Here is an 18,093-nt window from a genome sequence, read left to right on the forward strand (position 1 = left end):
GGGAGGTCCTTTACATCTAGTCTAACTTCCTAAAAACGGTGGCATTTATTTTTATATCCATTTCCAGTGTGTAGAAGTCAAGGATTCCTCCGATCCTGCTTCACGGAGTGAGCAGTTTTAAAGTTGTGGACGTGTCAGCGTTGGACATCAAACACATTTTACTTTCGAATTTCCTCTGACTGTATTTCAGAACAGTCTGCTTGCCCAAACCAGTCGAGATAAATCACACGTGTACGCGCACACACACACACACACACACACACACACACACACACAAATGGAATGTTTTAGCTCCTTGATCATCAGTACTAAAGAGTTGGGATATTTGATATGTAGCCATGTTAAATCATTGCCTTAAAATGTTGCATTTGTCTTTTATTGTTCCGGGTCTTCCTTTTCTCCACTGCTTTTGTCCAACACGTTCAAAAGAATTTGAAACCAACTACTGGAGAAAGAAAATCAATCACTCTCCTTTGTCTCCTGATGAGACTGCCCCCCAAGAGGGTGATTTTTTTTTTTTTCTGAGCAAATTCTTCATGTCTAGTCTGTGGAGACTGGAAATAGGGCCAGTTTTAGCTCCAACTGGACGGTTCACTTACGCGATATCTGGCTTGAGATAATGAAAGGCACCTGTAAGAAAACACAGGCAGCTTTTCAGGTCAGGCTGGGACAATTCCCAGCAAGGGGCAAAATCAGCTACAGGCTGACAATGTCATATTTAATACCGGGGTATCAAAGGATCGAGACTAATATTTTTATTCCTGAGACAAGTTTGACAGAACTCTGTGTCTTTGGGATTATACCCCATATGATCCTTGAGCTGACCTCATTAAGAACATGTGTTTCTAATGCCAGGGGTTATTTCATTTGGGCCAACCCTTGTGTTTTACCTAGTGGCAATCAGCTTTCATGTCTCAGCAATTAATAACCGCAAGATGTTGTTGACATCAGTTAAGAAAATAATTATACAAGGAAGCCCTTGCTGGAGCAACCAGCTGGCTCTGCTGCACAACTGATACCGGGATGGAAGGCTTAATCTTGCTGCCACCTCCCCATTCTCAAGGAAGAGTTCAAAGCCTTCACCCTTCCAGGACAAACTACCCCCTAGAAAGTCCAAGGCTTACTTTGTCCATACTGGCCATATTGGTAGCCTGTAACTGGGTCCATGCTGTAGCCCGTGGTGCTGTAGGTGGGTGGACAATAAGACTGAGATGTCGGGAGACTGTCCAAGCTCTTCATATGGTCTAGTCTCTGACTGCAGCTGGCCGACACCGTGGTGGTAGGTTCCAGACCCCCAGTGAGAGGTGAGAGCGCATAGTCGGTCTGGGGCTGATGGGGTACCCCGCCGTGGTTGGTCAGGAGTCCCATTACCTAAAACAAACAGGCAGATTGGGAAGAAGTGAGAAATGCAAGGAGGACCAGACCCTAGCCTGCAGCCAACAGGATAAATGGAAAAGGCCAAGTTTCATTTCTTTGGAAGTCTGTTAAAGAGCTGTCCCAGAGATGGTGACATCAATCCAAATTGGCAGAGATATTACACCACACCCAATGATAACATCTGACTGCCGTTTCAGGATGTGTTAATTTCTGGTGATTCAGTTATACGTATATATCTTCCTTTTCATGTTCTTTTTCATTATAGACACTACACACGTCATTTTAAACAGGCATTTGGTTGTTTTTTTTTTTTTCAAGTTGAATGAGGCCAAATCAAATTCTTTTTGTGTGTTTTGAGATCTCTGCCTTTTTTCATAGAGCTCCCTCTCAAGAAAATTCCTCTCCCTGTCTTGGCCATCCTTCAGTAATTAGAAGTAAGTACTCCTTCCCTGATATTCCCTTGCTTTTTCCTCACCCCTCCCATCATGTAATCAGTGCTTGGTCACCTACTTTGAATTGTGAGACTTCGGAGGGGAGTATCTTACAGACCTTTAAATCTCCCACACCTGACAGAGTGCTTGGCACATAGTAGGTACTGAATGAATGGATGGATGGTAAACGAGTCTCCGAGGAACTGCCTCCATGACTTAATCCTTTCACTTCTCTAAACTAACATTTCCATAGATAAGAAGTGTTTTTTTAAAGAGCCTGAAATGCAAACATGTTCTAAAATAGTCCACTCGGTTTTTTAAATAGCTCTGGAGAGTAAGAGAACTTTAAAAAAAAAAAAAAAAAAAAAACAAAGCTGTACTAACAGAACAACTTTCCGATTAGCACGGTGACGAGTTTAACAAACTCCAGCTCGCTGACCCTTACAACACCTTGTGATGGAAGCAAGTGGATAATTAATTTTGCAGCTGGAAAACTGCCACCCAAGAGAGGAAGTGATTTTTCTCAACTTTATCCAAGTCAGTGGCAGGGCTCAAAAAGCAACTGCAGGAGAAACTGAAGAGGTGGGTGAAGAGCCTCCAGAAAATGTCACCTGCTTACAAATTATTTCAGTGCAGGGGCCACCATTGCACATGTCCATCCTTATCCTGCTGTATTTTAGGAAGTCTGAGGCATATGGAGATTAAAGGGTACAAATAACAAGCGGAGAGGGCAGGAATGAAACTCAACCCTGACTGTAGGCCTTGTGTCACCCACCAAGGTAACTCAGACCACAGAATCCTGGGTGGAGGGGTACCAGCAAGGCAAGAGGGAGGGGTGAATCTTGCATTCCAGAAATTAGATTCCAAAACCAATGAGGCCACAATCTCCTTTGGGAAAGGTATGCATAATCCTCATAGCTAAACAAAATCTTCTTGAAATAAACTTTAAACTGATCCATCTTCAATTAGCCCCAAAAAACAAAAAAAAAGCAGGGGAGGGGACAAAAGAGAAGCTGTTCACCACCTTCTATGAATTACCCTTTCTTGGTCCATTTTAACAAGCCACGGACTCCCTCACCTTTCCCCAGTCCCTGTTCCCATTTCCTTGCCTCCCTTTCACTTGAAGTCCTGCATGTGTGAGCACATGGGAAGGGGGCCAGGGTGCAGAAAGCAACACAGTCATATTCAAATTTTTAAAGGTATTTCAAGGGATCTAAATTTTCTTGAGCTTGAGTTTTTTTTTTTAAATCTCTAAAAATTACTCATATTCCAAAAAAACCACTATGTTTCAGAGCATAGTTTTGTTTTATTGGGGATTTGGGGAAAATGAAAGCCATAGAATAAGGTAAGAATCGATAGTCACAGCTCCAGGAGGATGGAAAGTCACTGGAACATGGGGCTCTCACATGTTGCTGCTTACAGTAAGTTAATCACTTTATTTTCTCATTTTAAAAATCTGAACCCAAAATGGATTTAAATTTTTTTCTGAATGTTCTTCCATCTATATATATATTTTTTTGCCATTCTTTGAGTTCATATAGATGATTTTACAGTACATATTTGGAAAATTCATAAACTTCAATAGATATACTAATTTATTAAATATTTTATTTCAGCCCAAATTACTAATATCTAACTCTTTAAAAAAGATGTTGTTCAGTGCCAAATACACTCCTTTCAAGTCAGGGGTACCTCTCTGTGTACTGGCCTGATGAGCAAGAATGGATAAGGAAAATAAAAATAATAAAAATGTGATTTTTTTTTTAATGAAAGGGGAATTAAGACACAGGGCACAAATATTGTACTGTGTAAATAATCTGTACTAAGCGAAAAATTAGCACTTAGGAAAAGCAGCTCTGTAACTGTATCAATTCAGAGAAGAAAAATATCCAGTGTCCTGGATAGAAAGGAAATATATTTTTAATTAATGTGTCCTTCATGAAGATACTTACCTGAAACTCTGTTAATGCTATGTCACTTTAAGGGAGCAATGGAACACTCCATATAAAGTTACAGTTGTAGAATCAAAGCAGAATCTTATTTAAAACGTGCACACTCTCCCATGAGCTATAGGTACATTTTTGTGATAAACTCATTCTAACCCTCTGTCAGACACTTCTTGTTTGCATGACTCTGAAGGCAGCAATGACTTTGTCCGTGGAAGGGAGAGAACTTGAAGATCCTAAAACAGAAAAAGTGAGTCCTTCCTTGAAGCAAAATTCAGTTTATCATGTTTATGTAGCAACTTTTTGCAGTTGCTGAATTAGAAAATACCTTAGGACAGAAAGACCTTGAAATATATCTACTGGAGGATGGAAAAGACATAGTATTATCCGCCAAGGTCATATTCTAGGGCAAGAGAAAGATGACTCCTTAAAGGAGCCAGGGCACAGTGTCCTGAAGACCCGGTTAGGAAGGATGGCTGCTGTGTGAATGGAACAAGGATGCCTGTTGGATCTTCCTGTCACCATTAATACTGTCACACACCAGAAGTTAGTGACAGCTCCTGCTTTAGCAGTAGCCCTTGACTCAGCAGCCCGATACTTGCAGAGGCTAAGGTCAGGAAATCAAGAGGACCAGAGACCCACTAGCCTCGGTCCCTTTGACTTCCCATACAGAGCCCAAGAGACAGTAATCGTGACTTCTTTCTCAAGAATTGTGTAAGGATGGGGAAAGAGGCACTAATACTTTCCTACATTTGGTCTGAAATGAAAATTAATAAATAGTGATAACTAACACCAAGTGCTGATAAGGATGCAGAGAAACTGAATAACTCATACATTACTAGTAGGAATGTACCATCATACAGTCACTTTGGATAACAGTTTAATGGTTTCTTAAAAAACAGCCATGCTATTGTTATTCCATTCAGCAACGTACTCCTGGGGATTTGTCTCATAGAAATAAAAACTTATTGTTCATGCAAAAAAGAAACTCAGTTTATTTCAATGATTCACACTGATAAAAATCTGAGAAATGTACAACATTTTAACAACTTGTAATTTAAAAATTAAAAAGTAAAACTGTGTTGAAAAAGAAAAATAACTATCAATACAACAGGCATTATTTTCCCCTAACAATTTAAAACCTCAACTCTCTATGGGAGGGTCCCATTACACTTCTCTGTATGTTTCTTTAAAAGCTATTTTGCTATTTCATGTGGTTCAAGATGAGCTATGGAAATTTCTTTTTGCTGCACAAAGAAGTTGCTAAACAAAACTTCTTAGAACTCCCCCAATATGGTCATGGAATGTCTTCCAGTCATATTTTCTTTTTAAGAATATTGTCGGGATTTCTTTCATACATGCTATTCCTACAGCAATTGTAATTCAAAGCCTAAAATAAAATCCTCATTGGTTGCAAAGTAGGGTCTTTTTCCTCATAAACCATTAGTAATCTATTTCTATTACAGGGTTAATGTTTTTGCCTGATTTTATTTTATTTTATTTTTTTAAATTTGAGGTAGGAGGAAACATAATTGCCTGGTTTTCACAATTTCAAAGGAAAAGAAAGAAACTCAGGGCTACTTAGATCTGTCTACTGAACACCAACCACATTCTTATTAAATGTCAGATAAGTCCAGGAGCTGCAATGAACAGGAAACGTTTCCCTTTTATAAAGATCTCTGTTCTGTCCCCTTGGGAAGGGAAGTGGGAGATTTTCTTTTTACTTTTAGTTGAGTACAACTCTTAGATGAGGCATCTGAAAAAATATATATATTAAGTATATCGCTAAATTGTTACCTCCAAAAACATTTCCCAGACATCATTTCTAAACTGTTTTAAAAACAAATTCAACCCTTAGAATCATCAGCTGGGACTTCAGCCGGTTCCCCCATCATTCCCATTATTAGAGATGTTTTTTGAAGGTCTTCTGAAGCTCATTCTCAAGTTTCAGAATTCCAAATAGGTTGTTTATATCTTGATTGGAAGATTATATGGTTCAGGAAAAACTGACTACAATTGCTTCATGCCATATTTCTCTTGAATTAATTTTTCCTATTATAAGATTAAATATAAAAGATAAAAGAAAAAAACTATGAGCCAAATTAAGATTTACATTTAAAACAATGTGTCTGGAAAATATTTGCCTTGGCGTAAGTGTTATGGTTTTGCCGTCAGTCGAAAAGTGCTCAGAGCTGATCAGAAATCTAAAATAATTTAGCAGATTATGCTGTATGTCTAGGTGCTTCTTTTTTCTCCTTAGCAGAAATCCTGGTTTGTGTCTTTACTTTCTTTTTTGCTTTTAAGTAACTGAATGCTCTTCTTCTGACTTAGCAATAATGCACATTGAGTTGTATTTTAGAAAACCATTGTGAATTATAGCTTTGTATGATACAGAAGGGTTTTGGGTTTTTTTTTTTTTATTTTGGGTTTTGGTTTTTGGTTTTTGGGTTTTTTTGTTGTTTTTGCTTCTACCCTTTTCTCCAAAAGTCTAATGATTATAAACTTAAAATTTGGATATAGCTTATTTCCAGAACCAAACAAAAATATTCAAATATTTATCCAAATGTTTTTTGCCAACATAGGTGGTACTGGAGTCATCTAATGGTTAAATTTCAGCAACTGTGTCTTTGAGGCTAAAATGCCTAAAATTGAACAGTGGAGACTTTCCTGAAAATGTCGTCTTCAGATTCAAGTGCCTTAGGAATTATCCTGCAGTTGATTAGCATCTAAATAATTAGATTTTTGCCCTGCCTGTTTGAAAGCTGTAAGAGGGAAGTTGCCTGAAGGCAGAAGTTTCTCTTAAGGTAAGAATGGTGAACTTCTCACCCACGCTCATGGCTGCTGAGTTATGGGAAAGGCATAGGGGACCCTTACCTAACCAGACAGAAAACCAGTGCATGTACAATGTCTGGCTAAATATATCCTTATTTTTTATTTTAATCCTTTGCTAACGTTTTACAAGTACCTAAGTTCCACACATGATGAAAAAGTATGAGTGCCAGACAAGTGTGGTTCATATGGTGCATGTATTTTCAAGTTCTGTTTTTAAAGAGCACAGTGGGTTCTGTCTCAGCTAAACTCTAAGTGTGACGTGTGCTTTCATCTCCAGCTCTGTGACAGTTAGAGAGTGACTTTTACTCTGTCAATTCTTTAGAATAACTATTTATCAATAGATCTAAGCTGTTAAATGGAGAGCAATATTCTTTAGAGACTGATGACTGAAATATAAATTGAGGCAAAAAATTAGCATAGAAATGGCTTGTAAGAGGCATATATACGTATATACATACATATAGCGCTTCCTTCTAAACAACGATGAACAATCACATTGTGTCCACCTATTATCAATAAAACAAAGCCCATTATGAAAAAGCTCATTTCACCTAAATGAAAAAGTACGCCAGTTAATACAGTTGGCATATGACTATGTTAGACCCACCATGGGCTGTAATAAAATTCTCATATGTTTTAATTCATTTACGCATGCCTGCATTTAATATGCTTTGTGACCATGTCTACAATTAATATGATTTATGAGAAAAGAACATGTGCGATACTGGGGGGGAGGGTGTAGCATACGTATTTTTTTCTTCTATGAATGAAAAATACAGCAAAACAGCTCAAGGAAAATTGTTGGCCGTTAGCATATTAAGACGGACTGACAGAGCCCTGAGTAAACTTGGGGGAGTTAATGATATCCTCTTATCTGACCCTGACACATTTGCAGCATGTAATTTACAGAAGCTCTGTCCAGGGAATCTTGACAAATGCTCCTAACGATGTCAGGGCAATGTTCCATTCTAATGTAAAACAGATGTGGGTCAGATACCCTCATTCATCACTTAACACAGAGAGTCTCCAACTCCTTCTGGAAGGAATGACATTACCTGCTGTTAACTCTTCTCATTTCAGGAAATTTCTCACAGCCACAGTAGCCCTCTAAAGTGTAAGCACTCAAACCTACCATCGTTTCAAAAACCTGTCTAAAAACACGACTGTGGAAAATTAAATGTATATCTTGGTTTAATTTCATGATGACTTCATGTTTGCTAAATATTAATTGACAATTTGGGGCCTAGGATTCCAAATATAAAAAAGGAAAAGCTCTACACTTGGGCATCCCATTGTACTTCAATGAGATGAGATTTAAAACTTTATCCCTAATTGCCCATAAGCTAAGCCTGTATTCAAGGAAATGCAGACCTAATTCACCCTAATTACGATTTGGCAAAGGCAAACCTTGCTGAATCTTAACTGCCTACCTCTATCTGAGATTCACAAAGAACCTTACAATAGCCTAGCTGTCCATAATGCCTCAATAAAAGGGCCTGCTGCCCCTCTGAAGCAGGGGGATGCTGGGCTACACTGCGTCTTCATTCCCCTAAAGCTTTCCCTTCCAACCTAATACTCTAACCATGTGGAGGGCAGACATTCCAGCTCACTAAGGGAGGAAAAAGTTGCCCAGCTCAACAATGAAATTTCTTCTTTCTTCCAGACCATGTGTGATATAGGATAATATTCCTGTGGCTCCCCAAAGTCCATGTCATAAGACTCCATCGACCAAACACCTGAAGATTTTGGAAGAGAAACTTCCCTAGCCTTCTCTTCATGGGAAGGAAGGTATGTTCTCAGGACAGAGACAAGAGCCAACTGAAAAGATCAAGTGATACTGATTTAATGAGTAGATACAGGAAAACTGTTCCTATTAACCACAGGAAAGCAGAGCACAGCCTTACAAAAGTCTGAGAATGAACTTCCCCTTCAGGAAATGTTTTCTGGCTGGTCTCACAGGTTTCGTGTTAGGGCACAGTAAGCCCTCGTTTAAGGTGCATGGAAACTTGTAACAGCTCCACGGATATGGGACAACATCTGAGAATCGTCTCCCAAGAACCAGAAGCCACTATTCTGCTAAGCAAAAATCCTGCCTACTTTATTCCCCCACCCTTCCCGATTCCAAGGACATTGGACCAATAAAGATGCTCTGTTGCTTTTCCACCTAAACATGTACTTATCTGGGGGCAGTGGCTCTGTCTCCTAATGCATAAGGAGCCCGAAGTAGGCTGGCAATCTACAGAGCCCACAGTGAGGTCATGTATATAGTTCTTTAAGCTACAGAAATTAAATCTGCTCCTACAGATCTTGACAAAACAAAGTCTTCATAATTTACTGATAAAAAGAATACTCCCCAATCAGTTAATTCAAAATTACTTAGTTAGATTTCCCCTCATTTTCTAAAACCTTTCTAGTGCCCCTGTTGTTTTGGCTACTTCTGTCTTTTGCTGGTAAGAGAGGAGCACAGCCTATTAGATTCTCCTGCCTTTGAGGAAAGGATCTAATATCATAGAAGCGGGGCTGTCGACCTTTCTAATGTGTTTGTGTCAATATTGTATTTCAATAAATCAAAACAAGAGTAAGAATAGGAAACAACAGGACAACCTCGTCCCCTCCCCACGCTTAGCCCCATGGAATGAAGAACAGTTGCCTCTTGTTTTCATTGTAGTGGGGTCTCATGTGCCTGTTGTCTGAATTAGTCAAGCAAAACCAGTTTTTGTACATTTCTTTCTGGGGACTGTCATATCCCAGGTGCGTTACAATTACTGCAGTCTGAATGGGCACAAATACGAGTCCCTAGGTCTTTAAAATGTCTAAGTAGAATACCTGGAAATACTTCAGTCCACCAAGAAACTGCCTTTCCCTTGATATTATTCAGTTTCCACATTTGCCATCTTTGTCAGGGACAAACAGAAGTATGGCGCTTTTTTGTCAGAGGCCCATGCAAAATTTTAAAGTAAACAATAATAAAAGCCCTGATACAACAGAATTATTACTTTATCAAAAAGCATTTAATTTTTTTGAGCACTGTTTCTCAGCACAGCTCTATAGGACGATTACTTTGGAATAGCTTCCAAGTTTAACAAGAGGATGAAACAGAAGCTGAGACAGTTTAAGCAACTTACCTGAAGACTTACAGTTGGTGAGCGGCTGTTAAGTATCGGGGTCTAGTGCTTTTGACTCTGGGGCTCCTTCTCGGATCAGTAAGTTAAATCTAAACTGCAGTCAGTTCACTAAACAGGAATGCCCTCTTTTTTTAATTCCCTTTTTCTGCCTTATCTACACATTATTAAACGTTTATAGCTTCTGTAAAATTACTCTTTTTCTTGCTAAGGTTGAATACGGAGGGTTGACAATGTACTGAAGCAGAAGGTAACATCAGACACTAAATAGAAGGAATATTCACCAGTGAAAAAGAAAATCAAAAGAACCATTCTAGAAATGGACAAATCATGAGTTGGGACTCTGCTCATTTTTTCATTCAGTACTTTCTAGGAAATGTTCCTCAAAACTTGGTAGTCTGATCCTCAACAAAAGGGATCCATGGTTAAATCAGAGGACATTGAATTAAGCAAACATGTTTCTATACTGCAAGACTTGTCAGAGCCTTTAGTAGGTTAGTGTGCACTGAGATTCTGAAAGATAAAGGAATATAATTTGTAGCGTTTACCGAATTGTTGATTCAAAATCCTTTTTTCCCCCAAACCGCTATTGCAAAGAGCCCACATTGGGGAACAAGCCTTTATTAGGAGACACTGTTTGGTTTCTGCGTGTTTGAAGATGCTTATGACCTAGTATCATGCCTGTAGATGCTCACAGTCAAGGGGGGAATGGGTGTGTTGTAACATAATACAGTGTAGTATGTGTTTAACAAGGTATAAACACTCTAATGTGGCATCAACAGAGACTAAAACAAATTCTGCCTAGAAACATCATGGAAGGGTTGACAATTAACTAGAAATTTTCCCACAGAATCATACAAATAGAGGATCAGCTTAATAGAGAGTTTGTTAATCTGCAATTGTTTAATTAGATTTTTTTTAATGCCAGCTGCCCCAAAATGAGACATCAGTATTGGGGGAGGGGGGAAGATGGTTATTTCTTTAAATAATACCTGTGCCCTTCATTAGTTCATTGCTGAGGACTGCCTACCCAGTTATCTCACAGCTAAGAAATATTCCCTACGAGGTAGAAATACAACCCTCTGATTCAACAAAATGCAAAGTCTCAAAGGGTCTCCCAATTTATCTTTTCCATTGATCACTGGAGAAAATGCAACCACTAATCTCAGAAACTCTAGTTGACTGAACGCTAGCTAAATGTCAAGAATAAATTTTTAAATATTATACTACACATTGAAAAATATACACCTCTGATGAAACCCAGACTGTTTTACAGAGACAGAGTCTTTAAAAAAAAATAACACAAAAAATAGTACACAACTAATGGCCGAATCCAGTCTTCTGTGTCTGCAGTACAAAGCACACATTCAGCTTCTAATTGAATAAATATGCAAGTATTCAGATTTCTGTAGATACTGCCATCTTGCAAATGCAGTAATAAATTAAAAACTTTACAGTGCATCCCGACCACATGTAAAAGGTTGATTCAGACCATTGGCCTCACACTAGACCCCAGCATGGCTTTCCTGTGTTTTACTGACTACAAAGAAAAACTTTTTATTCTAGTAGCTTAGTTATAGACTAAGCAATCACGCTCAATTTTTTTTTCTCCTCAGTGACTAAAGAAATTCAAATGGGCCCCAAAACCATGGGGTTATTACATTTGATGTGTCCAATGTACAGAAGAAAGTAGCTGGTGGAATTTCTATTCAAATCAATTCATCAGACACCAATAAAATTCAATTCACCGAGAAAGGTTTTCTTGTGGCTCATTTCAGTGACATGATGTAAGATTCAGTCACTGGAGGCTGCTGCTCCCTCCCTTTCTTTAAAAAGGACAGTTTGGCCAAGAACTTGTTTCTCTCACAATTCTCCAAATCTGTAACTGACTCAAGAGGCTGCAGCTAGAGTTGACATAAACCAGGGCTCTCCTTGGACTCTGTAAGGGTGGCAACCACAGCCTTCGGAGAAAAACCAAAGCCACCAGGTCAATTACAGCCTGCACTGATTCAACAAATGGATTAGCAGCAGTGTTTTCACCACCGAGCAGAACATCTTGAAAGCTTAATATGGCAGAATGGAAACACGCAAAGGGCCAAGTGGCTATTCTGGTATAGCTGAAAAGGGCTTATTTATGATCATAAACATCCTTGAGCCTTCATAAACATGTGACGCTTCTGCAGCCCTGGTTTGGAGCTTATGAACTGCTTTGGAAATGAAACAGAAAGGGGCTGAAACTTTGTGGAGAGGCTGCCACTTTTGTATGGAATGTCTCTCTGTCTAAGCTTTGTTTGACACCCAACCAATATCTTTAATCAAAAGCACTCCTTTTTCTTCCGCAGATGAATTTCTGGAAAGTGTAAAGGAAGGAAGTGCCTCTGTGGGGAAATGAGTTGGTGACAGGCCACCTGCTTGTCTGGTTCTTCATGGCAATAAAGGTAGGCTGAGGGCTCCGGATCTGCAGCCTGTGTGTCAAATGGACCAAACCAAGGTCCTGGCATCAAGAGCTTCTGGATGTGTCCCCCAAATCTCCAGAAAAATAGCTGCCCTGAAACAGGAACTGGCCCTACCACCAGGGGCAATCTTACTGCTTTCACATGTATCAACAGAATAAGAGAAGGCGAAGGAACTGCTGTGCCACAGTGAAAAGGATGTTCTCCCTACGTGACACAGAGAGTACCCATCACAGCCATTCTTAATGACTGTACCCCATCCACATAACAAACTCATCTGCAGTAAGCCCTTACACCTTCGATGGACAAAAGATCCTTCATCGCGCCTTGCAGCTAAGGAATTTGAGATAATGGTGAACACTGTGGTCCAAAAACATGACAAGTAAAATCAAAAGCAGTCTGGAGTTCTGTGTACACATATTAACACTTAAATGCTTCTCCCTAATAAGTTTCAGGATTAACAAATGTTTGTCAAAAGAAACTGTGCTGAGCAATTGAAATCAAATTTGAAATGGAACCACAACAGCCTAATACATATATGCATGAAATGGAGAAGCAGCCTAATGAGCGTAGCTGACACCAAATATGCAATTTACATACATTACACACTAATAATCTCAACTCCAATATTATTCTTTAAAAGCAACTGGATGGGTGGCACAGTTAGAGGTTTTCTTTTGTAAAATGTGAAAAAGAACAAAAGTTGATCCTGGTGTCGTCCACCATTAACCACCATCTCATTAGTCTGAAGCTCTATCTGCTCTTTCTTGGGTCTAGTTCAGAGACAGTATCTCATCCCCACAAAGCTGTGATGATTCAACCAGACTTAACAGATGAATGGTCAATAAACTTGATGAGATCTGCAGACCTACTCTTTGTTCCTAAGGTGCTGAGTGCTGAGCAAACACTCAAGCATGTTTAAGCCTGGTACACAAATCTTTACGAGAATTTTTTCTTTCCTCAATAGATTATCCATGAAACAAGACAGGTGTACTGGTTATTCAATTACATCTTACCCAAGACCTGGACAAAATTGGAAATGAGGCCTCTGAGCATAGATCTTACCATGGGGATTTATTAATAACAGTTAAACGTTGTCTAAAACAAAACTTTTTTTGTAACTTAAGCCTATTTTCTTATTTTATCATTGGTTTCACTCGTAAACCAGAAATGAAAATCTGCCCATCTGCTCTAAACATAAAATGTGTTCATAATAATCCAGATTTATACCAAATGTATTTTTAAGTATTGCTGAATTGAGAGAGTACTCAAAATTTATAGCCTCTGAGGTTGCAAAGAGGACTTCCTCTTTTTAAGGAGAAAAATGCTTAAAATGAATGTAGGAAAGGCTCAGAAAGCTTCTTGGATATCAAATGTCTCCATAGGAAAAAAATGTCAATGATATAAGAGTAAATGAATCAAAACCATATGGATCAAATTTTCCCTAAAATACACAGTTGAAAAATTAAGGAGGAAAAGTGCTTGGCAAAATGTGTTTTAGGTTTTACCAAACCCAAAACATTTGAAGAATCATTTGCAATGGTTGATGAACCCTAAATGCAGCCAAGTTGGCCCATTTTTGTCCTAGAAACCATGTAACACACTGATACTGTATTTCACTCAAGAAATCATTAGAAGTTGTCACCCAAAACTGTGGAGTTTGTAGAAATGGGGATGGGGGGTTGAAATGATAAAAGTTTGTTCATTTAATTGGCCTTGTTTTGGGGGTTTGGCTCTGTGTGTTTTGGAGGTGGAGGAGCAGCGAGTGTCATGTTTCTTGCAAAAGAAGGTTAATTAGAAGAACATGGGCTGAATGTTAATTAGTCTCATGTCTTAAGCACATGTTAGTATTGCCTTGGCGCTCTGTATTCCAAGGCGGCATTCCTTTTTCTCTCCTGCACATGCAGGAAGGTGCTGGGAACATACTAGTTGGATTTGGAGGCAAAATACATGATCTCTATTTCCCTGGGTTCTTTCTGTAGTGCCCCCACACCAAGAAAACACAGCCTTTCAAAAGACGGCTGCTGCTGCAGAGTGGAGCCAGTTGAATGGTTTTCTTCTCAGAAGGTGTTTTGTTATTCGTTATAAAAGCCCCATCTCCTAAAAGGGTTATATAATTCAAAAATCTTAGCAATTCAGAGATGTTGAGAAAATTAGAAAATTTTCAAGGAAATTAGCCCATCCCCGTCTCACCCATCACTAAAAAGAATCTTAAGTTCCCTGACAGATCCAGCCTTTGAGGGAGGGTTGAAGCCGAGACCTACATTTGTGAAGACTTTCCACTGTTCCTGCAGGAAAATCAAGTTGAATATCAATATTGGAGCCATGGAAAACTTTCTTCGACGTTATGCTTCTTCAGCAAGTGAAATGTGTAATTTGGTTTATTAAAGAACTAGTAACAACTGAAAGAAAGATAGACTTGTCTTCTAACTCTGCAAGGGACTCTGTGTCACATTGGCCTCAGCTGTTCCATAAATAAAATGGAACTATTCCCCGAATACAGTTGCTAATTCCCTGAGAACAAGATACACGATTAAGTAGTAAGAAGATGGTTTTAGCAACTTGAGGAAAGATATGACCACAGTTTCTAAAATTTTTCATCAGTATCGGAAATTTAGACTGTCACAAATGCATGTCAGTCTACTGCAACTCTAATTTGACCAGCTGGACAGGTGTAACCTGCCTGAGCCAATGGTTCACACCCATCCCTCCGAGGCAGAGAACTTCTCTGAGAAAAGGCCGGAGGGCATCTAAGAAACACCGTTTGACTAACAGCTCTGATTTCAAGCTTTACAAGAATCTTTGCTCGAAGGATATGTCAGAGTACCCAAGGAGATTCAACTAAATCCCACACACAAACAAAGAAAACAGTTCGCTTATCATAATGGTGTCTATTAATTCCTTGACAAGAAACTAGGAAACCAATTCGACAAGAGTCCACACACATTCTGACTCATGATTTCCAAGTCTGAATGGCAAATGATACATCAATCTCCACACTAGGAAAAATAAAATAAAATAAAATAAAATAAAATAAAATAAAATAAAATAAAATAAAATAAAATAAAATAAAATAAAATAAAATAAAATAAAATAAAATAAAATAAAATAAAATAAAATAAAATAAAATACACGGATGTTTTCAACATGTCAAATAGCGTCGACTAAAGAGATCTACAATGAATTGATTATCATAACCCAAAACCCTTTAGATCCAGGTCAGTTTAAACAAACATGTAGGGAAAGATCTATGATGAAATGGAAAGGCAGGGAAAAGGCAAGAGGCAAAGTTACATATACTTAGTGTCTCAATTACATATTTTTTTTTAAAGCATCAGACCCAAAGAGAGTTTAAAGGCAATATGCAAAAACATTAACAGTGGCTGCTCCGGGGAATTTTTTTCTACTCTAGAGATACCTTTTTAAGTTTTTTTATTTTTCCATTTCCTACAATAACTATGAAGTACTTTGTATTACTGGGGAAAGTTAAAAGATTGATAAGAAAACTCTGTAAAGCAAAAAAAAAACCATGTAAAGAGTGTACTAGCAAAAAGAATTAATTAACCTGAATCTGAAAGTTTAGAAAACTTAGTCTCTACAAAATGATTTTAAAATACGACTAAAGCCCCATGTCTCTATTTTTCATGAAACATGTCTCCTCTTCACCCAGCTGAGTTCTGTCACAAATGAGGTTCTAGACTAGAAGCCGGGAATCCTCCGTCTAGTCCCAGTTCTCTCGCTGTCAGCGCGGTGGCCTCCAGTGGGCCGCCAGCTCTCTGAGACTCAGCTCAATTGTCTGCACATTAGGCCTCCAGGTGGAGGCAGAGGACATGAGCGAGTCAGAGGAGAGGAGGACGTAGTTGTAGGATTAATCCCATTTTTGATGTCACATGATCCGATATATTAATAAGCACTTCTGTATAATAAGCAAGAAGACTAAGGCACCACCATTTCATTACTCTCTTCCCTAGTTAACAGGTAAACTAGCTGTTAGATGTGGACTCTCTTCTTCAAATTTCATCACAATATTTTTAACAAAGCCAAACAATCAAAAGCAGAGAGTAGTCCCAGCTGCCCCAACCCTGCTTAAACAGAGGCGCTCCCAAGAGGCGGTAAATCCTAAAGGCTACAGAAATCTGAGTTCTAATTCCCAGTTCTCCTAATTTTCCCACTTGGTCGTTTTGTAAATATGTTTGGCAAGATACTGATTCACTCAGTATTTTGTTCTCCAACTTTGCCTAGGGAAATAAGGAGGAACCTCATGTTATCTGTCTCCTTTCTAACTGGGGGTGCTGCAAGAACTAAGACAACATGGGTTCCAACATGGGTTCCTAGCAATAGTTTGAAGAGGAAATATACGGTAGAAATACAAAATGTCCTGGATATTTGCAAAGTAATAAGTAAGGAGTTAACATAATATGTCAGAGCACAGTAAAGAAATACAGAAGTTGCCTGTGGAATTTTCCATTGCTTGATATTGGAATGATTCCCGCCCTACCACCAACACTGGAATCATAGCCAGGCTTCTTGAAATCAAGGATAACAGTTTCAAGGTCAAGTGCTCATACTTCCACTTATATACAATGATATAACACACTTATTATAACATACAAGAGCAGGCACCTCTAATACAAAAAACTAGCAGCCTCACTTAGAGAATACAGATTCGTGCCATTATTTTTATTATGACTGAACACAGAAACGCCAAGAGAATCCTGGGTCTGTCTTACCTTGCAGAAGTGGTTAGAGCTGAATTTTACTTTTATTAAAACTTCCAACCAAGTCATGTTCATAAAAAGCTTTTCTGTGGCCCCAAACCACGTATGTTTAAAACCGCAGAGATAACCAGTTCTGATGTTAGTTCTAAACTGTGGGAGAAGCTTCTACACTACAAATCCAGGCATTTTAAAGAAGAATCTATTAATAAAAGTCCATGATTTTCATGCAAAATCACATTCACAAATGCCAGCACTTGGAAATTAAATGTACTAAAGTCCTGCAGGAAGCACGTCCATTGTTTTCATGTTGTTATTTTTCAGTTGAGGTTTAAAGCCACCTCTTTTTTTTTTTTTTCAGTCCCAGGATGTGCCATAGGAATCTATGAAACTTAATTACATTTACTGTTACAAAAAAAGGATTTATGAACTTTTGCCTTTAGGCAGAAATGTTTATTTCATTGCCTTTGCTATTCATTCTTTTCAACTCCAATGGCTTTGAACTTTTCAGCTGCTCAGAGTTATCACCGCTGTGCAGAGCCCAGGAACTCCACTCCAAAGACACAAACCACAAGTTGAAGAAAACGAAGAAGGCAAAGATATATGAGTCGTTATTTTGGCCACCCTTTGTGCCATTAAAATCTCATTTTCTGCCTATTAGAATGCCCTCTTGGTGCTCAGGCAGCGGTGATAGTCAGTGATTAGTGTGTAATTGAGTATAATTGTCTTTTCACTTTTCATTTGTGTCATTCTGAGCTCCTCTCTGTTTTTCTAACCACCAAGAGGAAAAAGGGGGTTAAGAAAAGATAAAGCTGTTAAAACTCTCACTCTCAGCCCTGAAGAGATTCTTGATTGCAATTATAGATTGCAACCCTTCGTGACATTTCTCCAAATTTAGCGGGCAGCTCTCCTCACCACCTGGGCCAAGTGCCCTCTAATAAAATCAAGTGATCTGTATTTAAACAACTGCTAATAATGTCAACCTCAGACAGATGCCACATGTAGGAAATTTAACCAACCCTCTGACATGCAATTATCAAGGCAATTTATTAATATAATCTCTCAAGAAAAGCTCATAGTCCAATGCAAATTAGAAAAACAATTACAACATTCAAATATCTATATATTCCCAAAGAGTGGTAATTCTCCTAATTTGTGCATTTATCACTCATTTATCCCAGAGTTCTGTAGGCATCAGCTAGGTCTCTCTCCACACA

The 18,093-nt window shown here is 38.6% G+C and overlaps 1 protein-coding gene across 1 annotated transcript in view; it reads right to left on the reverse strand.

Moving 5' to 3' along the window:
- Positions 1-358: 358 nt before the first annotated feature.
- PAX3 (paired box 3) overlaps positions 359-18,093 on the reverse strand; it is an 89,863-nt gene continuing 72,128 nt past the window's right edge. The window contains exons 8-10 of the mRNA XM_010948848.3: positions 1,125-1,371; positions 600-630; positions 359-442 (exon numbers count right to left, since the gene is read on the reverse strand). Of these exons, the coding sequence (XP_010947150.2) occupies positions 376-442; positions 600-630; positions 1,125-1,371 (345 nt within the window). The 3' untranslated portion in view covers positions 359-375. The remainder of the gene's footprint in view (positions 443-599; positions 631-1,124; positions 1,372-18,093) is intronic.

This window comes from Camelus bactrianus, chromosome 5, assembly GCF_048773025.1.
Source record: "Camelus bactrianus isolate YW-2024 breed Bactrian camel chromosome 5, ASM4877302v1, whole genome shotgun sequence".
NCBI lineage: Eukaryota > Metazoa > Chordata > Mammalia > Artiodactyla > Camelidae > Camelus > Camelus bactrianus.